At 39.1% G+C, this 19,154-nt stretch overlaps 2 protein-coding genes across 8 annotated transcripts in view; one reads left to right on the forward strand and one right to left on the reverse strand.

Moving 5' to 3' along the window:
• PPFIA2 (PTPRF interacting protein alpha 2) overlaps positions 1-7,141 on the forward strand; it is a 617,960-nt gene extending 610,819 nt beyond the window's left edge. For 2 of the 7 annotated variants that reach the window (XM_074941963.1, XM_074941965.1), the window contains 3 exons: positions 82-241; positions 1,517-1,608; positions 5,464-7,140. In XM_074941963.1, coding sequence (XP_074798064.1) covers positions 82-241; positions 1,517-1,575 — 219 coding nt within the window. In that variant the 3' untranslated portion in view covers positions 1,576-1,608; positions 5,464-7,140. Of the gene's footprint in view, positions 1-81; positions 242-1,516; positions 1,609-5,463 lie in introns of all 7 variants that reach the window. The other 5 variants (XM_074941967.1, XM_074941968.1, XM_074941966.1 and 2 more) reach the window with 4 other exon arrangements.
• A 3,465-nt stretch (positions 7,142-10,606) lies between these two features.
• The window catches only part of ACSS3 (acyl-CoA synthetase short chain family member 3), a 124,445-nt gene continuing 115,897 nt past the window's right edge, over positions 10,607-19,154 (reverse strand). The window contains exons 14-16 of the mRNA XM_074941971.1: positions 14,154-14,253; positions 13,883-14,058; positions 10,607-13,594 (exon numbers count right to left, since the gene is read on the reverse strand). Coding sequence (XP_074798072.1) covers positions 13,520-13,594; positions 13,883-14,058; positions 14,154-14,253 — 351 coding nt within the window. The 3' untranslated portion in view covers positions 10,607-13,519. The remainder of the gene's footprint in view (positions 13,595-13,882; positions 14,059-14,153; positions 14,254-19,154) is intronic.

Consider the following 19,154-nt stretch of genomic DNA (forward strand, 5'->3'; position numbering starts at 1 on the left):
AGCTGGAGAAGAAGCACCCATCCAGAGAACTAATCATGAATTTAATTTAGTTTTATCAAACACAAACATTTGTATTGGCAGAGCGATGACAAGAACTTCAGACGTGGCCCTTCCTGGCGAAGACAGTTTCCTCCACGTGAGGTCCATGGAATCAGCATGATGCCTGGCTCTTCAGAAACACTTCCAGCTGGATTCAGATTAACTACAACATCAGGGCAGTCACGAAAAATGACAACAGATGGTATGAAGTGCTTTGGTACTTAACGTGAACTTGGGCAATTAGCACTAAGCCTGGAACTGAACAAGTTTAGTACAGTCACAGGTAAAATAGAGGTTTAATCAGGGCTCAAATGGGGGAGGGAAATGCAGTGACATGGTAACCCCCATCTTTTTCAAGCTGTGTTCCAGAATCTCAGTATTTCTTTTATTTTCAAATCTGACCCCTCGGCTTAACGACGAACTAACTGTGGCTGCTAGCAGTTAAATATCAAGACCCTGGGTAGGTAGTGTAAACAGAAGTCAAAGGCCACATTGCAGGTATTGACAATGTTATTGCGTACCAGTCTTAATTTCCCCTCTAACCCTTCCACACAGAAAAAGAAACACTGTGCACTCATTTCACCACAGAATAGTATTTCATTCTTGATAGAAGCATTATCAAACACTAATAGTCTCAGTCTTCAAAATAATTGGTATATTGGTGGTAGTTATTTTTTGCAGCTGTTTAAAGAATTTGGTATAAAAATATATCCCTCTACATTCCATGTATGAGAAGCTTATCTTTTTAAAAAACATCTTATATCGTAGCACAAATGGCATACGTTACTAACCACATCACTAATTCCATTGACTGCACTGCTCATATTCATGCTTTTCTCTATTCTGTACTTTTTAGCAATAGTGCAAAGTCATAGGGTAGGCAGGATCAATTTCAAAGGTGGTTTCCAGCTATGAATAAAGGTACTATCTAAGTAGGTACTTACATAACCCTAATCACCACTGGATCTGAACACCGCACCATCGTTAATGGATTTTATCCTCCTAGAACTACTGTGAGGTTGGAAAGTATTATTCCCACTTTACAGCTAGGGTACTAAAGCACACAGTAGATTAAGTGACTTCCCAAGTCACATAGGGCAGGGTGTCTGTTGCTGACATGACAGTTGAGCTCAGGGCTACCTGACTCGCAATTCTGTGTCCATTAAGCCAGGCTCTGGGACCATACTTCCCAAATTCCTGTGATATGAACATTAAAGTGTAGTGCACACCTGTGATGCTGTATTAACAATAATAATGGCATCAGTAAGTTGGAAAACCTCTTCTTTTTCCTGAAGCAGTCAGATTTTCAACAGTGTCTCAGACATGTAGCAACTCTAAATGAGCTTTATAGACCAGACCAAACCCAGAAGGTTGGACAGAATGAGCTACATAGTGATTTAACAGTCACACTTTCAGGGAGGGGAAAATATATTAATTTTCTTCGTTATTCTAAAGAGGGTTTTTTTCCAATTTGCAGTTGCTTCATCACGATTGCAGAGGTTAGACAGCTCTACAGTTCGCACATACTCATGTTGACAAGGCTAGCAAAGAAGCCAGCACTGAATTGCTGTGAGTATTCACAAAAAGCCATCATGGAGGCTGTATAAATGTACACTATACCCCGTATTCACTGACATTACTGAAATGAAAGCCAAGATGGGGTCCATTCCCCCAGGCAGGTCTAGTTTATCAAAGAGAGTGGGGCTCAGTCTGGGGGAGGCCAGCCTCTTACTCCACCTCCCATCTCAAACAGCAACTTCTTCCTCTCTTTCACAGGCAACGCTTCTAATAAACTGGTCAAACCCGCCAAGAGATAAGGATGCTGTTTAAGATGGATAGCTTGTGATGATGCTGACCAAGAAAATGTGTTGAGACATTGAGGTGAATTTCTAGTGAGAGCTCAGGAGGAATCTGTGGTCATGGTACATATTGTTACTATTAGTATCAGTGACATAGGGAAGGGCAGGGTCTTGGAACCTACATTCAGCTAATTAGGAGAAAGGAACAGTCAGGCCTTGATGATAGCTTTCTCTAATATGCTTCTGGTGCCCAAAGAAGAGAAAGTTTGACAGAGGAATTTCAGGGTCTTGCTGTATGGATGAGATGATGGTGTAAAAAGGAGGAATTTACATGCATATATGACACTGGGGAACTTCACTTTAGAGAAGAGCCTAATGAAAGAGAACAGTTACACTAGATTTACTTAAGAAAAAGAAGTCAGAGCCATAAACCTGCTTTAGGACATCATTTGGGTGGTGGTTGGCATGAGTTAGAACAAATCATCTCCCGTGGATAAGGTCTTCCAACATTATCAGTTATGAAAGTTCTTACACATTCTGCAAAGCACCTGATATTCATCACAGGCAAAGACAGGATACTGGACTAGATATACACAGGGGTCAGGTCGGATGTAGTGGTTCTTATTACTTAAATAGCTCATCATTTGTCATCTACACACGTACTAGTTGTACAAATACACTTTTGAACAAAATACAGCTGTGTGAAAATATACAGTTTGTTACCAAATCATCCCTCTTACAAAAATAAGAACATGATGAGCACTTCCATTAATATGCCACCATTTCATGCTAATTTTACTTAAATAACAGTTTTCCTTTCCATTTTAAGTTTCAGCAGATAATCATAGGCATTTACAAAGCACCTGTCACCACAGTATTCAGTTGCCTCTTTCTATTTTAATGTATAGCGAGAGAGAGAGAGAGAGAATAAAAATACACAATTGTGTATTAAACCATGAGCTTGGATTACAGCATTACTCACAAATGAGATGCACAGGTTTTCCCCAAATGAGTTCAAAAGAAACTTTATACTACACAACCATTGTTTTATATATGCCATGTGTGTTACTGAAACATTAAGAATTTTTTTGTAGCCCTTCACCTGTAAAGCCAGGTGACGTAGGTACCTGAATATTTTTGAGGAGCTGGGCTTAACTCTCACTGATTTCAATAGGAGTTAGGCAAATTCTGGGTCCCTTAGAGAAGCTGAAAATCTCCCCTTTCCAATGGTATAAAACTTTCTTTTCTAGCCATGCAGGGTAGTAAAATAAAATTCACATCATTTTTATATAAAGAAAAACCGTTACAGGTTCAGCAGTGAGTCTGGCACATCCTGCACCTCAGGCAGGTAAACAGTTATATGGAGGACGAGAAGGAAGCATTTCTGTCAGGTTGATTTTTTTTAAAATGGCAACTGAAGGGCTTAGAATGTTGTAAGTCCAGGGAAATCATGAGCAGTCCACTACCAAAGGAAGGGGCAGATTCTCTATCTCTTAATCTCTTAGTGTTCACATCAAGACTTTCTTTTTTGGCTTTAGCCAAACACATCTTGGGGCTTAATACAGGGGGAACTGGATGAAGCTTAATGGCCAGAGACACAGAGGAGATCAACCTACCTATTCCCTGCTGGACTCAGATCTGAATTTTCCTTAAGTGATTCAGAGTTTGGCTTTCAAACCTTGTGACATAGCTGGTGAATAGTTTCTGGCACAATTGGCTGATACTGGCTCATGACCCTGGAAAGATGACAATACAGCCCATCTCTACACAGAGAACAATGTCTGAGTCATTTAGGGCCCAGTGCTACCTCATGACAAAACTCTCAATCAGTTCAATGGGAGTGGGCATTAATAATGTATTGCTTTGAGCTTGACAGGCATAATGTAGAAAGCAAAAATCATAATTTAAAAAATGTTGTAATGGCATGCAACTAAATTACCCAAATATTGTGAGCCTCCCATGGATGTAATTTCAGTGACATTCCCCAAAGAGTTTCTTTCAAGTTACAATGAATACATGAATGGCAGGGATTGCAAATACTGAAAAATATGTTAATTTACAATTATCCAATTGGTCTGTTACTGCTGGAGCGCTGTTATTGCCCAAGAACCCAAAAGCTAAACACAGATAAGCAGCAACAAAAAATTACTGGAGCTGTACTGTGTTGTATTTTAAACCAAATACAGTTTTATGCCATTCTATAAATATGTTTAATATACTCTACAGGAATATTACTACTACCTTGAGTATGAGTGATGTCTATTGGGTCCAAGCCTTTGACCAGTCTTTTGCAATTACATCTTTATTACAAGTCATCTTTCCAGTGAGAAGAATCAATCATTTCTTCCTTTAATTTCCAGTTGCCCATCCCTAACATCTGAATGACTAAAATGTTATTAATGTAATACTCGTTTTATTAATTTCCAGTCCACTTTTTATAGCGGGAATATGCTACAGTAATTATTCAGATGGTCTCCCTCACTGTTTTTATATGCAACTGCAAAAATTTCAAGGAAGCTAGAAAATCATCTTAATAAACATTTATACAAAAGCAAATGTGATAACTACAAACAAGCTATATAAAACAAAAGGCGATGATTCGGTTGCACCATACTGTTTGCTAGTTAGTAGTATATATATCTTGTAAGGTTAATTAGTCTACATAAAAGGGGTGACATCCACAGTTGTACTGACCCAGCAGAGTACCCGAATCCAAGCTAATCATATCTGAGGTGATATAGAGTTGGTTCAAAGAGGGTAGAAATGAGAGTTCCAGCAACATGAGGCAAATGGGAACACTATACTCAGGTGAACCAAGCTTCCTAAGGACTGAAGAGTTTCCTCAAGGGAAGGGGATGAGTGCCATTTGGACAAAAGGAAAGACTTCAGCAACTGCAGATGAAGGGGAGACCTGGAAACTAGATTCTCAGAGGCTCCAAAGAATAGGCTTGATTAGGTCAGGATCTTTTTTCTCAAGTAATCCACAGTTCTGGATTCTTGGAATATTTTTTCTCTTTGGTCCCAAAAGAGAAGGAACTTGAATTAGGGGAAGGAGCACTGAGGTGCAGGCTTTAAGCTTCCAGGCACAATGAGGCAAAAGAACTGTACATTCTGCAGTGGATGGACAAAGACTCCATACATAACAGCTTTTGCTTATTTACTTCCTGGTACAAGTAGGTGGCGCCCTAATGCGGTCTGTCCTTGACGATCTACAGGATGGAGGGCATAAAAAGTAGTGGACGAAGAGTAAAGATTTGAAATGTACACAACTCTTTTATACTGGAAGGCCTCCTATGGCCTTCAAAATTATAATATGCTAAAGCTATAACTTATTGTAATATTTGCTTGAATTTCAGTGTTTGAAAAATAATTTCTACATGTTAGTAAACGATTAAACAATGTAAAGAATTACAGCTACATTCCATTCACATACACAGAAAGAGATGTAAGATTTACAATAAATGAAAGTTTATTCTCTCTCTCTCTCAAGTTCAAGTTTTAGCAAAACATGAAATACAGTATGAAGTGTTATGATATTTCCAGTGGTCTCACTATAAAGCATGTCTGCGTAAAAAGGATATAATCTCGAATCTTGCTAATTAATGTTTTTTATTTTTGTCTTTAGATATCATCTCTTTCTTCTACTTTACCTGAAGTGCACTACCACTATTTTGGGAAAAAGGAGCAGTAAAGGTCTCTTCAAGAACAGGGTAATAGGGAAGAGAACACAAAGTTTTATCAAGCTAAAAAATGTGATGTTCTTTTCATGTATTAAGTTATTGGTTAGTTTAATACAAGAGTAATAAAATACCTAAATCATTTTAAAAACAAAAAAACCAAAGCATCTCTCTCATCATAAATTTGGCAGTAGTGCACAACCAATGGTTTTATCCAGTGGAGCCACTCATTTTTACATTGTTCATCAGTTTTATTGTAATATACCAGCCATCTACGTATTTACTGTGTATTTCTTTTAAAATGTGTATGTAAAGGGATATAAATATGATTTTTTTAAAATAAAATCTATGGTACATGGGGTCTCAGTGCAGACACTTGACAACACAGTGTCAACAATACTGTTTGTATCTTTCCATTCCACCATTTTTACAGTTTTTTGATTGTAACAGTCAAATTAATATGTTTAGCAGAGTTAGACGCTTCAACCCGTTCCTACTTAAAGATCTGTCAATATTTAAAGCTGAACACCTGCCTCTGATGATGTATAAAAGGATGATTTAAACTGGAACTGGAGCCAAAATGGACCTATAAAGTCAAGCAGAAACATCAGATGCTTGTAATACCTGTAGAAAAGCACTGTGATGGCTCTCCTTTTAAAAACAAAAACAACAAAACTGTTTACAAGAGTCAAAAGCAATTACCGAAAAATTATGTATTAAAAAAAAACAAACATTCTCCTGTGTTACCTGTGGAACAAGAGCCATCTTTTTGTTCCAAGATCTTCAGATGCCAGCCAGCGTGGGATGTAAAAATCTGAACACTGCAAAGAATCTGATGTTCAAGTTTTCTATTAAAAAATGCCAAACTCCACCATTTCTTCATTGTAACAGGGCATTAGACAAATTCCTGTCTAACGTTATGCTTTTAGCCAAGATGGCCTTGCTGAGACTTCTTGGAAGTCAGTTTTATCAGAGGAAATAACTGAAAGACAGAATGGTAATATATAGTGTATAAAAGTTTAGAAGAGCAATTATTACCTACTGTGGCTTTATTTGGTGGTGTTAGTGTTGTTTATTCTCTGTTTATATGGGAAGTTTCAAAGTAAGACCAATTTAATAATGTCATTGACCTATTTGCTAATTTTCTGCTGCTTGATACTATCTCAAGATCTGTCTTTTAGTTATTTCTTTTAGCATTTTGATCTGCAATGTTTGCACGTACCTAAACATTTGTTTTATTGTCTATTTTCATTTGACAGATTTCAGTCAATCAAATGGTGACAGATTTTTCTCCCCCCTTGTCAATAAAAATGTTCAGTGCTATTTGTGTTTAATATCTATAAGGCTGGATATATGGTAGCATGGAAAAGCAGTTTGGATGACTGGCACATCTCAAAGCATAAGAAATTTTTCCCAGGCAGAGACTGTTATCAACATGAGCTTAATGTTGAGTCTGCCACTAGAGGGAGCACTACACTTGCTTATTTGTAGGATATGGTGAATTTGATCAAATGTCAAGACAATAAAGCTAAAGACATTACTTCAAATTCCTCAGGCTTAACTAGCTTTCATGTTAATGTTTTCCCCCCTTTTGATTGTTTTAGTGAAAAAATGTAAATAAGTAAAAACAGTGCAAACTCCAACATTTTCAGTAGTTCTTGTCTCTTTTGAGCAAACCCCTCATTACGTTCCAGTCCAGTATTTATTGTTTTGTTTGCAGTTTTCACATAGTCTCAGCCCAAACCAGGAGCAACACAGAGGAGAAATCTCTGTGAACTGAACAAGAAGTTACACGCCTGTAGAAGACAGACTAACCCCTAAATCTCTTATTTCTACTCTGGAAGATCAGAGGAGGAAAAACCTATAAATGCTTAAAGCTGGATGTGAACAGTTCTGTCCCAGAGCCTCTGTTTAATTATTTCCCCCTGCTGCTGAGTTAGATTGCCATTCTCAACAAAAGAAAAACATGCAATTGTGGTAGCCGTTCAAACCCATTCTCAGCTATCCTTACCAAGTTTCCAGGGTTTTAGGGAGTTCTTTGGCTGGTATGCTGTTAAAATTCACAAAGATGTGTCTACCTTATGTATGATTTAGATTCTGGAACATTTATCTCGGCCAACCTAAGATGTTGATGTCACAACATCATTTTACACTCCTTTAGCACACAGACAAAACACTATAGTGGGCTCAAACATACCAGCTTTCAAAGTTTTGTTCAAGTCTATTCACATTCTTAAAAAAAAACACCAGTTAAAATCACTGCTCTCCTATTTTCAGGGTACTTAAACTCTTGATAAATTGGTTATTAGCCAATAAGAAGCGACATTGTGCTTGGAGGAGGACATTACCCCTATACAAAGGACCATCATAAGGCCTAAGTGACATGCATGGTTGTGCATTTCATAGACCACCAAACAGTACCATATATAAAATACAGTCTGAAACCATAACTTCATGGCCAAACATTTATTTTTGCCTTTTGTATCACCAGTAAAACCCCAGAAACACATTTATACACAATTTAATTTTTTAATGCACTAGTGAAAATTATCAGTTTGGCATCTCTGATCTCCTATTTATCTCTACACTAATTCACCACCGGGGTAGTGGTGCAAGTATAACGCATCTCAACCTTGGCCTAAAAGGAACATCCAAATAGAAGGAATTTCATTTAAAGGGCTCATTCCATTCTCAGATATACTAACTGTAACAGTGGTTTGTGTCATTAAACACTCTTTTCAATGCAGAATTATAACCCCAGCTCTATTCACATAGGACACTACAAATCTAGATAATGACTTTTGGTCAGTAGAAACCTGAGCAATAGTTGAACTAAAAAACAAAACAAAGACAAAAAATCCTTTTAGCACTTTCTGGAGCCATCTAGTCCTGTTTAATAAAGAAAGCTCTTCAAGTACTAGGAAGTCTACAAAGATGGTTTCATTCAGTTCTAAGTGCTGTACATACCCATGTTAAGAGACAGTCCTGCTTGAAAAAGCATAAAATAGTCACAACAGACAAAGACTGGAGTGTATTAGCCTATTTTAGAGGTGTGGAAACAGGCGCAGAGAGAGCTTGTGACTTGCCCAAGGTCATGAAGCAAGTCTCTAGAGGCCTAGGCTAGTGCCTTAACCCCAAGGCATCTTCCTCTCTATAATTACTTTTTCCCTTCATGGACATTTTTATGGCATTCTATTTACAAAGGAAAAAAGAGTAACCCAAAAGACTACAATTTACTTTTAAATGTTCATCAATTTTATTACATAGGAAAGCAGCTAGCATACAACTCTACAGTCCACAGGATAAGACACCTGCATCCAAACTAATGCCTCACAAAGTAGTTCTGGTTTGAGTAAAGTACAAACAAAACTAGCTTGCTATACTGAATTTTTCATATTCACAAAAAATATTTGACATCTGATTTGGTATCATTTTCCACACCGATCTAAACAAAATGCAAGGCAGTGGTGAATAAGGCTCTTGGTTTATATTTACAGCTGCCATATCTGTTGTACAGTTCTCTGGTATTATTTAGCTTTTCTGCAATTTTATACCTCAGAGCTTAACACTACTCTTCAGAAGGGGAAAATTCTGAAGTTGGAGCTTTTGATTCACTCCATATTAGGCAGTACACTTTAAGTTAACATTAGTTAGTTAATGAAGCAAGGTAGACAGACAGCACTGCAGCGTTCATAGGGACATCTCAGTCTTCCCTCCAAAGCTACACATACATGCATAGAGATCATCTTAGATGCCTACAAAGAGACAGCAAATGCAGTAGAAGGAGAACGTTGCAAAAATGTCATTTTTATAGCCAAACTGAGGAAATTAAGGAGCTGATCCTGCAAACAGACAGGTGAGTAACTTTACTGAATTCAACAGTACTACTCGCATGAGCAAACTTACTCACATCCCTAAGTGTCTCATGAGAGAAAATTTAAAACCTGTGCAGAGAGCCTATCCCCTATGTAAGTCCCCCTCAACCCTTATTTTGAGGTCTTAAGTAGTGGCTAGTCCTGCTGCTGGGCCATGCCATTCAATTCATGCACCTGAATTGAACAGGAGAGCAGGATCGTTAATTTATTCATCCTGGTGGGTAAAGCATAAAATTAACTATGGACTCAATTATTATGTAATTCTACTCATTCTATCTGATAGTGTAGTGGTTTCTTCCATCATATTTGGTCCCAGTCTCACTATTTCATTGCTTCGGTCCAAGGTTTTCAGTGCAAGGCAAGAACTTTCTGGAATATTTTACAGTTACCAGCTATGGCTCCAGTCCTGCAAACTGTTCTGCAAAGGCAGAGCTCCACACTCACCCAGAACAGTTTGCAGGAGCCGGGCCCAAGAGAGCATTCAAATGGGAGTCACCTTTATTTTTTATTTATATATATATATATAGCACCCTCCCAGCAATTATGATCAGTCTGCTGTTTTATCTGGTTCCAGTACTGTGTCACTTAACAGCCTCCTACCTTTACTCATTAGTTGATGGCTATCCTCCTGGATGTCTTCTTTTTTTAAGGCGATACTGCCCATAGCAAAAAATAAGGCATAGTCTTATAAATCCCTATAGATACTCTTAGGGTATCTATAAATCCCTATAGAAACAAAATATATCCCTCAGGTATGGACCGATCTGGAAAAATAACTGGAGATCCCTAAACTATCTTCACTAAGGGGCTCTCCCATAGCAGAGCTTCCCTAAGTGAGTCTCTCATTCATTATAGCAACTTTTATTGCTTAGTGTCGTTTCCTATGGCAGGAAATGCTGACTTTGTTTTGAATTTGTTTGTTTTTTAAGATCTGTTGTATGAAATTTTGTGAATATTTGTTTAAAAATAACAAAGACTATTAATTTCATTATGCACTAAAAACTACCACTTGAAACCTAGAACACACTCAAATGTACAGGCTCTCTCCTGTGACTGGCTTGGCAGCTGCAGCCTGCAATGACCTCATAAAGGCATAGGGGTGCTCAAACAACTCTCCGGGATATTTAGCACCTTGCGAGAATGACTGCACCACAACTAAGGTGGGGCAGAGTTTGTCTGAGGCTTACCCAGGAAAGACAGCTCTGCTTTATGGTGGGTGGGAGGGGGCGGAGGGGAGGAAGGAGGTCAGAAACAGCTGTTAAAAAGGTGCTCGGTGGCTCTTTGTTTGTCATCAATTAGCCAGTGATGGTCAGCCATAATCAGATGTTCACAGATTTTAAGGCTGGAAGGGACTATTATGATTATCTACAATCACCTCCTGCATAACACAGACCATAGAACCTCACCCAGTAATTTCTGCATCAAGCCCATAATTTTTGTATGAGCTAGAGATATATTTTAGAAAGATATCCAGTCCTAATTTAGTCTTTGTCTTTCCTTCCTTCTTTTCCCTCTATTTGTGACATTACTTTAAAGTAAAGATACACATGAAAAGCATCAGGCAAATTAGCATGCTCCACCACCAAGACAATGTCCAAAAAGCCATAAGTCCACAATAAAGGAAGATAAAAACTTTGGCTAAAAGCTCATCCTAGTTCAGTGGCAAAGTGAAGGCAGCAATTAGGAATAAAAAAATCAGCAAATGGAAAAAGGGAAAGAATAGCAATTGATATAAATAAGAATGTGTGAAGTGTAGAAAATGGATAAGGGAAGCTAAACACATCAGGGGAAATCCATGGCTGCTAGGGCTAAGGACAATAAGAAGGAATTTTTAAAGTATATTAGGAATAAAAGAAATCCTAGCAATGGTATAGGCCCATTACTAGGCAGAGATGGTAAAATTGTTAATACCGCTGAAGAAAAGGCAGAAGTTTTCAATAAATATCTGCATTTTATATTTGAATTGAATCAAGATTATACGCTTATATTGTCCAGTCCATTAGTAACCAAGAGGATGTTAAGCAACATCTACTAGTGATTAACATTTTCAATTCAGTAGGCCTGGGTAACTTTCAAAAAATTTCCAGAAGAGTGGAGAAATGTGCCAATATTCAAAAAGGACAAGTGAGATGACCTGGGTAAATATAGGCCAGTTAGCCAGAAATCAATGCTGGGTGAACTAAAGGAAAAGCTGCCACAGGATTCAACAGATAAAGAATTGAAGGATAGGAATGTAATTAATGTTAGGCAACATGGTTTATGAAATTAGGTCTTGTCAAACAAACCTGATTTCATTTTGAAAAGCTTACAAGTTTGGTTGACAAACGTAACAGCACAAATGTAATATACATATTTGTAAGTGATTTTGACAAAGTATTACGCAACATTCTGATTAAAAGAATTAGCAGTATACGATTATCAATAAAGCACAGCGAAATGAATTAAGAACTGGCTAAAAGATGTCTGTCAAAAAGTAATTGCCAATGGGGAATAAGCATCGAATGGAGATATTTCTAGTGGGAATCCACTGGGATTGGTATGACGCCTGATGCAATTCAACATTTTCATCAATGAACTGAAAGTAAATATAAAAGTCACTAGGGATCCAATTTGTAGATGACATAATTGCCCAGTCCTCATCATTATTTACCATTTCACCAGTCATGCAGAGCAATCTGGACAATTTGGTAACTGGGGACTATGAAAAACAAAATGCATCCAAATACAGCCAAATGCAAAGTTATACATCTAAAAACAAGTACTCCTGGGGGAATTCTGTGCTACTGTGTGTGCACATATTTAATGAGCCCCACAGATTTCTAATTTTTCACGCAGAAAAAGCTTCTGCCAAAATCCTGCTGCAGTTCTGCCGTTTGCCCACCAAAGTTGCAGGGAGAGGCAGACAGGGGCTCATAAGGGCTAGGGGGAGGACTGGGGCACGGGCTGAATGGGAGTGGAGGCACGGGGCCATGGCGGGAGGGAGGTGCAGAGCCACATGGCGACAAGGGGAGGTGGGGCAGAGCTACATAGTGATGGGGAGTGGCTGGGTGAGGGCGGGAGACTCATGGGGACAGGGGTCCATGTGCCTGACTGAATGGGAGAGGCTAGGAGTAAGCCAGGGTCTGCATGGGGGAAGCTCCTTAACAATCCCTCCCTGCCCCCTCCCAAAAATACCTGTTCCATACTTTACTCACCCATACCAAACAGCCCTCCAAGTTCACACCCAGCCTCCTTCCCAGCAATTTACCTCCCTCTCCCTCAGCTCCTCCGTTACCCCTGACTCCCCCAAGCCTTTGCTCTGCTTCTGAGGGGTACGGGAAATACAGTTCTGTATTGTAGTTTAAATGAATTATTACTGAGAGTTCTGCATTAATATGCCTAGTAAGGAATCTATTTGTCATAAAACATTTCCTGAATCTTTTTTGTTGTCTATATTGTTACAGACATACTTGCTGACAGGTATTTTGAACTAAATGACCAAAAATAATTGAAACTGGTGTGATTATATTGTGTTATTTTGACAAATAAAATATGCAGAATTTTGCAGAATTTTAAAATATTGTGCGTAGAATTTTAATTTTTTTGGCACAGAATTCCACCAGGAGTAGAACAAGGAACACGGGCCATACCTACAGAATGGGAAGCTGTATCCTGGAAAGGATTTAGGGTTCATAGTAGAGCAAATCAACATAAGCTCCCAGTGCGATGCTGTGGCAAAAGGTGCTAATGCGATCTTTCTTACTGGGTAAAATTAAGAACCCGTGTTATATGGTAGTCAGACTATATGATCTGACAGTCCCCTCTGGCCTTGAACTCTATGAATTTATGGACCCTCTTTACAGGGCTCTGTTAAAACTCTCTACTGTAAGTATCTACTTCTTATCTGTCTAAACCTCCAGTATAATACAAATGACAAACACTGCCAAAACTCAGAATGTTTCGCTGTCCATGATGATGATGACGACATGATAGAGAAAGCAGCAACAGTTCTGTAGTAATAAAATTAGTGCCAGGTTATTTCAGACATCTAAAATATGTTCTATAACTGCGTTACCAAATAGAAAATTTCTTCATGTATTCCAGACGTTTGGAAGTTTACTGTTAAAAGACACTGTATGATGGATAAAAATCACATTATTTTTTTTTTCTTCAGTTCTTCTTCTACCTGTTTAAACACATCAGGATCCTCAATGGTTGGAGTTATCTGAGAGGGAAGAACATACATAAACATGTGATAGAGAACTGCCATATACCACATACAGTAAGGAGCAATCGGTTCAATAACTCCTCTAATGCTAATTTTTCTAAAGTAATCAAGAAGAAAGCATTTATAAAGACTGTGAAGATAAAATATACCAGGCAAAAATAAAATGACATTACAATATCAGATATTGTGAACCAATAGCAAAATACATTAAAGAAACAAAAGATAAAGTCACTTCTGCTGATGTGCTAGCACCCCTTGTTAGAATAAAGAGCACCTAGAGCTTACCTGATATGGTTTGCCATTGACAAGAGCAGAAAGAGCAGAACGTGGTATTTTGCCGGAACGTGTCTTTGGTATCTGTTTCACAAATACTGCCTTTCGGAAAGCTGCCACTGGGCCAATGCTTTCTCGAACGTACTTAACAATTTCTTCCAAAACTTTCTCCTCCTCTATCTTTATACCTGGTGAGGAATTTCAGATGCTGTAACTACTTTACAACATTATACAAATCTTAAGGACACAATACACGAGTCTATGAACAGTAATAAGCTCTCACCATTTCTTAATACACATAGCGCTAATGGGACAAGACCTTTTAAGGCATCCTCTTGGCCAACAACAGCACAATCAGCCACAGCTCCATGGGAAAGAACAGACTGAGGGAGAAAACAAAACAAAACCTCAAATAGCTGAGTATATATTCTACTGTAATTAATATGCAGGTAGCATTGACAATCTAGTGTTTGGATGGAAATAAGAACAATCCCTAGGTAACACAACATACAATTGAAAAGGTAATAAAATGTCTTCTTTACAGCAATGTTAAAATGACAATTTTAACACATTCCACAAGATCTTAGCTGGAAAAATGTTATGTTAATACAATATTATGATCGATGTTTCACACAGTTATGCAGGAAGGAAAGAGCAAGTGAGTGCTGGTACATTCTTGAGTGTCTGATCTATCACAATTCAGATATGTAATCTACCTGTAATCTTTTCAATCATACGGAAAGCAGGGACTTGGAACTAAAGAGCCTCTTCAACCATAACTACAGAGTTATGAAAAAAACTGTATAATGAAACTCTATGAACCCTGATTGTTCCAGAAGGAGGAAGTGCTATTGGTGGGTGGGGGAGCAGAGAGAAGGGAAGAGAGCAACGGGGTGTGTGTGTGTGTGTGCGCGTGCGTGTGAGTGCGCGTGCGTGTGAGTGCGCGTGCGTGTCCGTCCAGACCGATGGGCTGCAGCAAGCAGGCCCTCACAGAGTGAAACAGTCAATAACCTGTCTGAAGCCTGGGAGGGGACAGAGCGGCTGATCAGTGACGCCCCAGGACAGGAGCCAGGGGGAGCACCGTGCCAGGGAGGAATCGCCTGAGAAGGACAGACCAGAGCTGGATCCAGTATCACTGCTGCCCAAAGCTACATGGGGCTGTGGGCCTTATAAAACTTTGCATTGCAAATAATGAGGGAGGCTGTTAGCTAGTTAAGTGGGGAGGCGGTCGCTCTGTGTGGCTTTGCAGAGAGAGGCAGAAGGTGGCACAGGAAGGGTTTGTTGGGGGAAGTTTACAGGTGCCAAAGATGACCAGGAGCACCCAAGACTCACCATTGGACTGGAACTTTGCCCAGGACTCCTGAACTCTGTGTGCAGACACATTGCTCGGTGTCTCTCCTTTCAGACTATGGTACTAATAGGCCTGTGGGGCCTTGAGTTAAATGCAACCCTGTTTTACCACTCCCCCTCTATTTCCCCGTTGTTTTTTTCCTTTCATTCCCTTTCTTATATTCATTGTACTTTTCGTGTGTGTGTGTGTGTGTGTGTGTACGTACGTACGTACTCTGGGGGGTATGGAACAGGTGCCTCTGGGTGGAAGGGACTTTCCCTGCTGCACTCCTGTGCGCTTCTCTTGGCCAGAGCTGCCTGCAGAGCAGACACCATCTTGGCCATGAGGGGGCTAAAGTTACATAAGTAATTTATCTGAAACTGTCCTTTCTGCCAATCCAAACCAGCAACAATAAACCCACAAGTTATTACTGCTTCACATTTGTCTGTCAGGTTGAAGTATCAAATTAACATATACAAAAATGTGTCTCTTTCCCTCCTAGTCACATCTCCTGCTTAGGGAACTTTCCTAACCGTACAAAAGAAAACATCACGATGGCCTGTATAATTTCCCCATTATTCATTGGTGACCTCTTAAAGAGGAAAAAGGGAGACTGAAATTGAGGAGAAGAGTCCTCATTGGTGGATCACAATCAGAGAAAAATTAATCTGCCATTTTTAGGGACTTTTAGGTGGATGAAGACTGTTTGCGGGTGTACTAGGTGCTGTGCAAACACATATGAAGGCACAATTCCTGCCTCAAAAAGCCTGCATGGAGCAACACTATGGAACGCTGTAAGAATTCGCTCACGAGTACGAACCTACACATGCATGTTGCAGCTGAAGGAAGCTGAAATGAATGAATGGACAGACCTTCATCTACTATCTTTCAGATATCTCTGAGACTCCTCTCCCTTTCCTCTCATAATGTAGTCAAAACCTAGGTAAAATGAGACCTCAGTTTACCTGGGCAAGAAACACTTCAGCTTTGCAAAACAGATATCCTGACTATTGCCCTTTAGATACTCTGTTTTGCTCTTCATATATAATTAGGGATCCAGGTGTCCAACATGATTATAAAAACTATAGGATAGGCATCCTTGATTTCCCTCCTAAGAAACTCTTTGGATCCACAGGTGTTAGTGGTCCAACTCTTAATCAAACCCTTCCTGTAGGAATTATAGTAGTGATAATATCCATTAATGCTCTCCCCATTGGCTGATAAAATAGTATGCAAAATGTACCCAAAATTCACCATGAGTTAACACTGTCCCAAGCCACTGTTTTTTTTTTTTTTAACAAAGAGTTAAAGTAACAAGGTCAAAAGGATAAGCCATTAACATGAGCCAACACTTCCTTAAAGAAATAGCCTATTGCAAAAACAAAGTTTCACTCCCACGCTATTGACGGACTGTAATCTAAATCCAATAATACATGCCTCAGGTTGCAGGGCAACTGTCATAAAGCATGTGAAACCTCCTCATACAAATCCACTGATCATTTCTTTGCTTCCTAGTTTGTATGTTCAATTGACACTATTTTTGCAGCACCCATGTACATGATATCAATATGCTGAAGCAGTCTATACTTTTAAGGTAGCTGTGATTATATATGCATATTTTGCCCTAACTGGCACAGAATTAAGATAATTATCCTGTTATTAATGGAATTAAGTTATTTACAATAATATGAAAAGCAGAGTGCAGAGAAGATACAGCAAGTTTCAGTTTTTAAATAACCTCACAAGCACAATGTACCATGTAATATTTTGTTATTGAAAACTTTATCTGTTAAACCTTCAAAACGTATACTGTTTGGTTCTTTATGAGGGAAGAAATTATTTGCAGGCTAAGCAAATTGCTCTGCTCTGTAACATTTATGTGATCTGAACAATCCACAGGAGTCCATAGATCTGGAATCGAGCCAGCTGAATGCCCCAACCCTTTGTGGATGCATTGGTGACTAACATCTGAATGGGAAATATTGGAGTCAAAGGCACCCGCAACAGACATTGCTTGGTTCTAGCCACCAATGAAGGGATGATCATTCTGTGGATGTTTGGATGGTAAACTGACCTGATCCAGGACTGAAGAGGTCTCACCCTCAGTCTGGCAAAGGGTGTGATATGAGTACTTGAGACAATCTCAGGCTTGAAAATAAATATGCGAGATAAATTCTGGAACTTCTTCTGAGGCAGGTATGTATGCCAAGGAATTGTATGGACTGAGACTGAACTTTAGAACCAAGTTTAAGAACAGATGTAGATTCGAACTTACTGAGTCTGAGATCTGTTGAGTTGATCCTCCCTGATTAGAGGAGCTAAGATCAAGAGACAGGTAAACATAAATCCCTCAATGATGAAGATGGGTGGATACTAACAATAGACATTTTGTAAACACTTGCAATGCAGTTGAGAGTCTGAACGGAAAGGCCTGGAATTGATGACGATCGCCTAGAACTTGGAAACGAAAACATTTCTTGTGCAAGTGATGTATTGCAACATGAAAACATGCATCTTGCAAATCGAGTGCACTGAACCAATCCATGGGATATAAAGAAGGTATGATGGATGCGAGAGTCACCATGCAGAATTCTGTGTTGGTGATGACAGCGTTGAGGAGCCTGAGGTCTACTATGGAGCACCTGGTCTAGTATATCTTTTTGGTATAAGAAAGAATGGGAATAAAATCCCTTTCCCCCAAAGGCTAAAGGAACCAACAACATTTCCACTAACTCCAGTAGTGACAGTTTTTCTTGATGTATGAGACTTGTCCCCAAAAAAGTATGGGGAAGGTGCATGAGGGGAAAATGGTATGGAATTGGAGGGTGTATCCTGTCTGGATGACCCAAAAATGCAATGTTATTGAAGTCCAAGCACTCTTGAAAAAAGAAAGGCAGTTACCAAAAGGGGGAAGGGAAGGGTACCAATCCACACAGTCTAGTGCAGTAACCTCCACTGAAGTATCAGAATTGTTGCTTCTGAGAATGAGATGGTTGAGTAGAGAATGAAGAAGACAGTCTTCTCTTTTAGAATCTCTGTCTCTTTTTAAACTGATCTTGCTGCTTCTGATAATAAAATTAGGATAAAACAAAATACATGGTTGAGATCTCTGCCTTGAAGAGAACAGTCACTTATATTGCTTTCCTCTTAAAACGTGACGTGTGAAGCCTCAGTGATCTGAGTGTGGCCCGAGAATCCTTCACAGAATGTAATGTTTCAGGTTGAATATATCCTTTCCCTTGATGGGTAAGTCTTGAACTGCCTTTTTAAACTCGTTAGGCAGTTAGGCAGTGATGCAGATAAAGATGAGTCCCTTCTCATGGAAATTCCAGTGAAGACTGATCTAGCTCCTGTGTCTGCAGAGTCTAAAACTGCTTGCAAAGCGGTTTCTGCAATAAATCAATTTAATTTCATCCTTCAGATGTGAAGGTAACTCTTTCAAAAAATCTGCAATTTTGTCCCATTGTATATAACTGTATTTGGCTAGCATAGCTAAGTAGTTTGCAATCCTGACCTGAAGAGATACCACTGAATAATCCTTACAACCAAACAGATCCAATTTCTTTGCCTCTTTTTCTCATGGGGTGATTTTCATTAGCTGCAGTACCTACTAGAGATGATGGTGCCAAGGTAGGTGACATAATATCTTTTATCGGACCAACTTTTGTTGGTGAAAGGTACAAGCTTTCGAACAACACACAGCTCTTCTTCAGGTCCGGGGAAGGAAGGAGAGATGATGGCGGCAGATGCGAATAAAAATACTCTAACCCTTTAAGGGGACCTTAATTCTTTTGTTCAGTTCTCTTTCAGATTGCTGAGATGTTGGAGTAGTCTATAATTCCTTTTGCAGGTTTAAGAATTCCCTCATTAAAAGGAAGGGCTATTCTGCCCTGACTGTTGGGTTCCAAAATGTCAAATTTCCATTAATGGAAGTCTTTGTCTATCATTTAATGG

The sequence above is a fragment of the Natator depressus genome, chromosome 1, assembly GCF_965152275.1.
Source record: "Natator depressus isolate rNatDep1 chromosome 1, rNatDep2.hap1, whole genome shotgun sequence".
NCBI classification, from domain to species: domain Eukaryota; kingdom Metazoa; phylum Chordata; order Testudines; family Cheloniidae; genus Natator; species Natator depressus.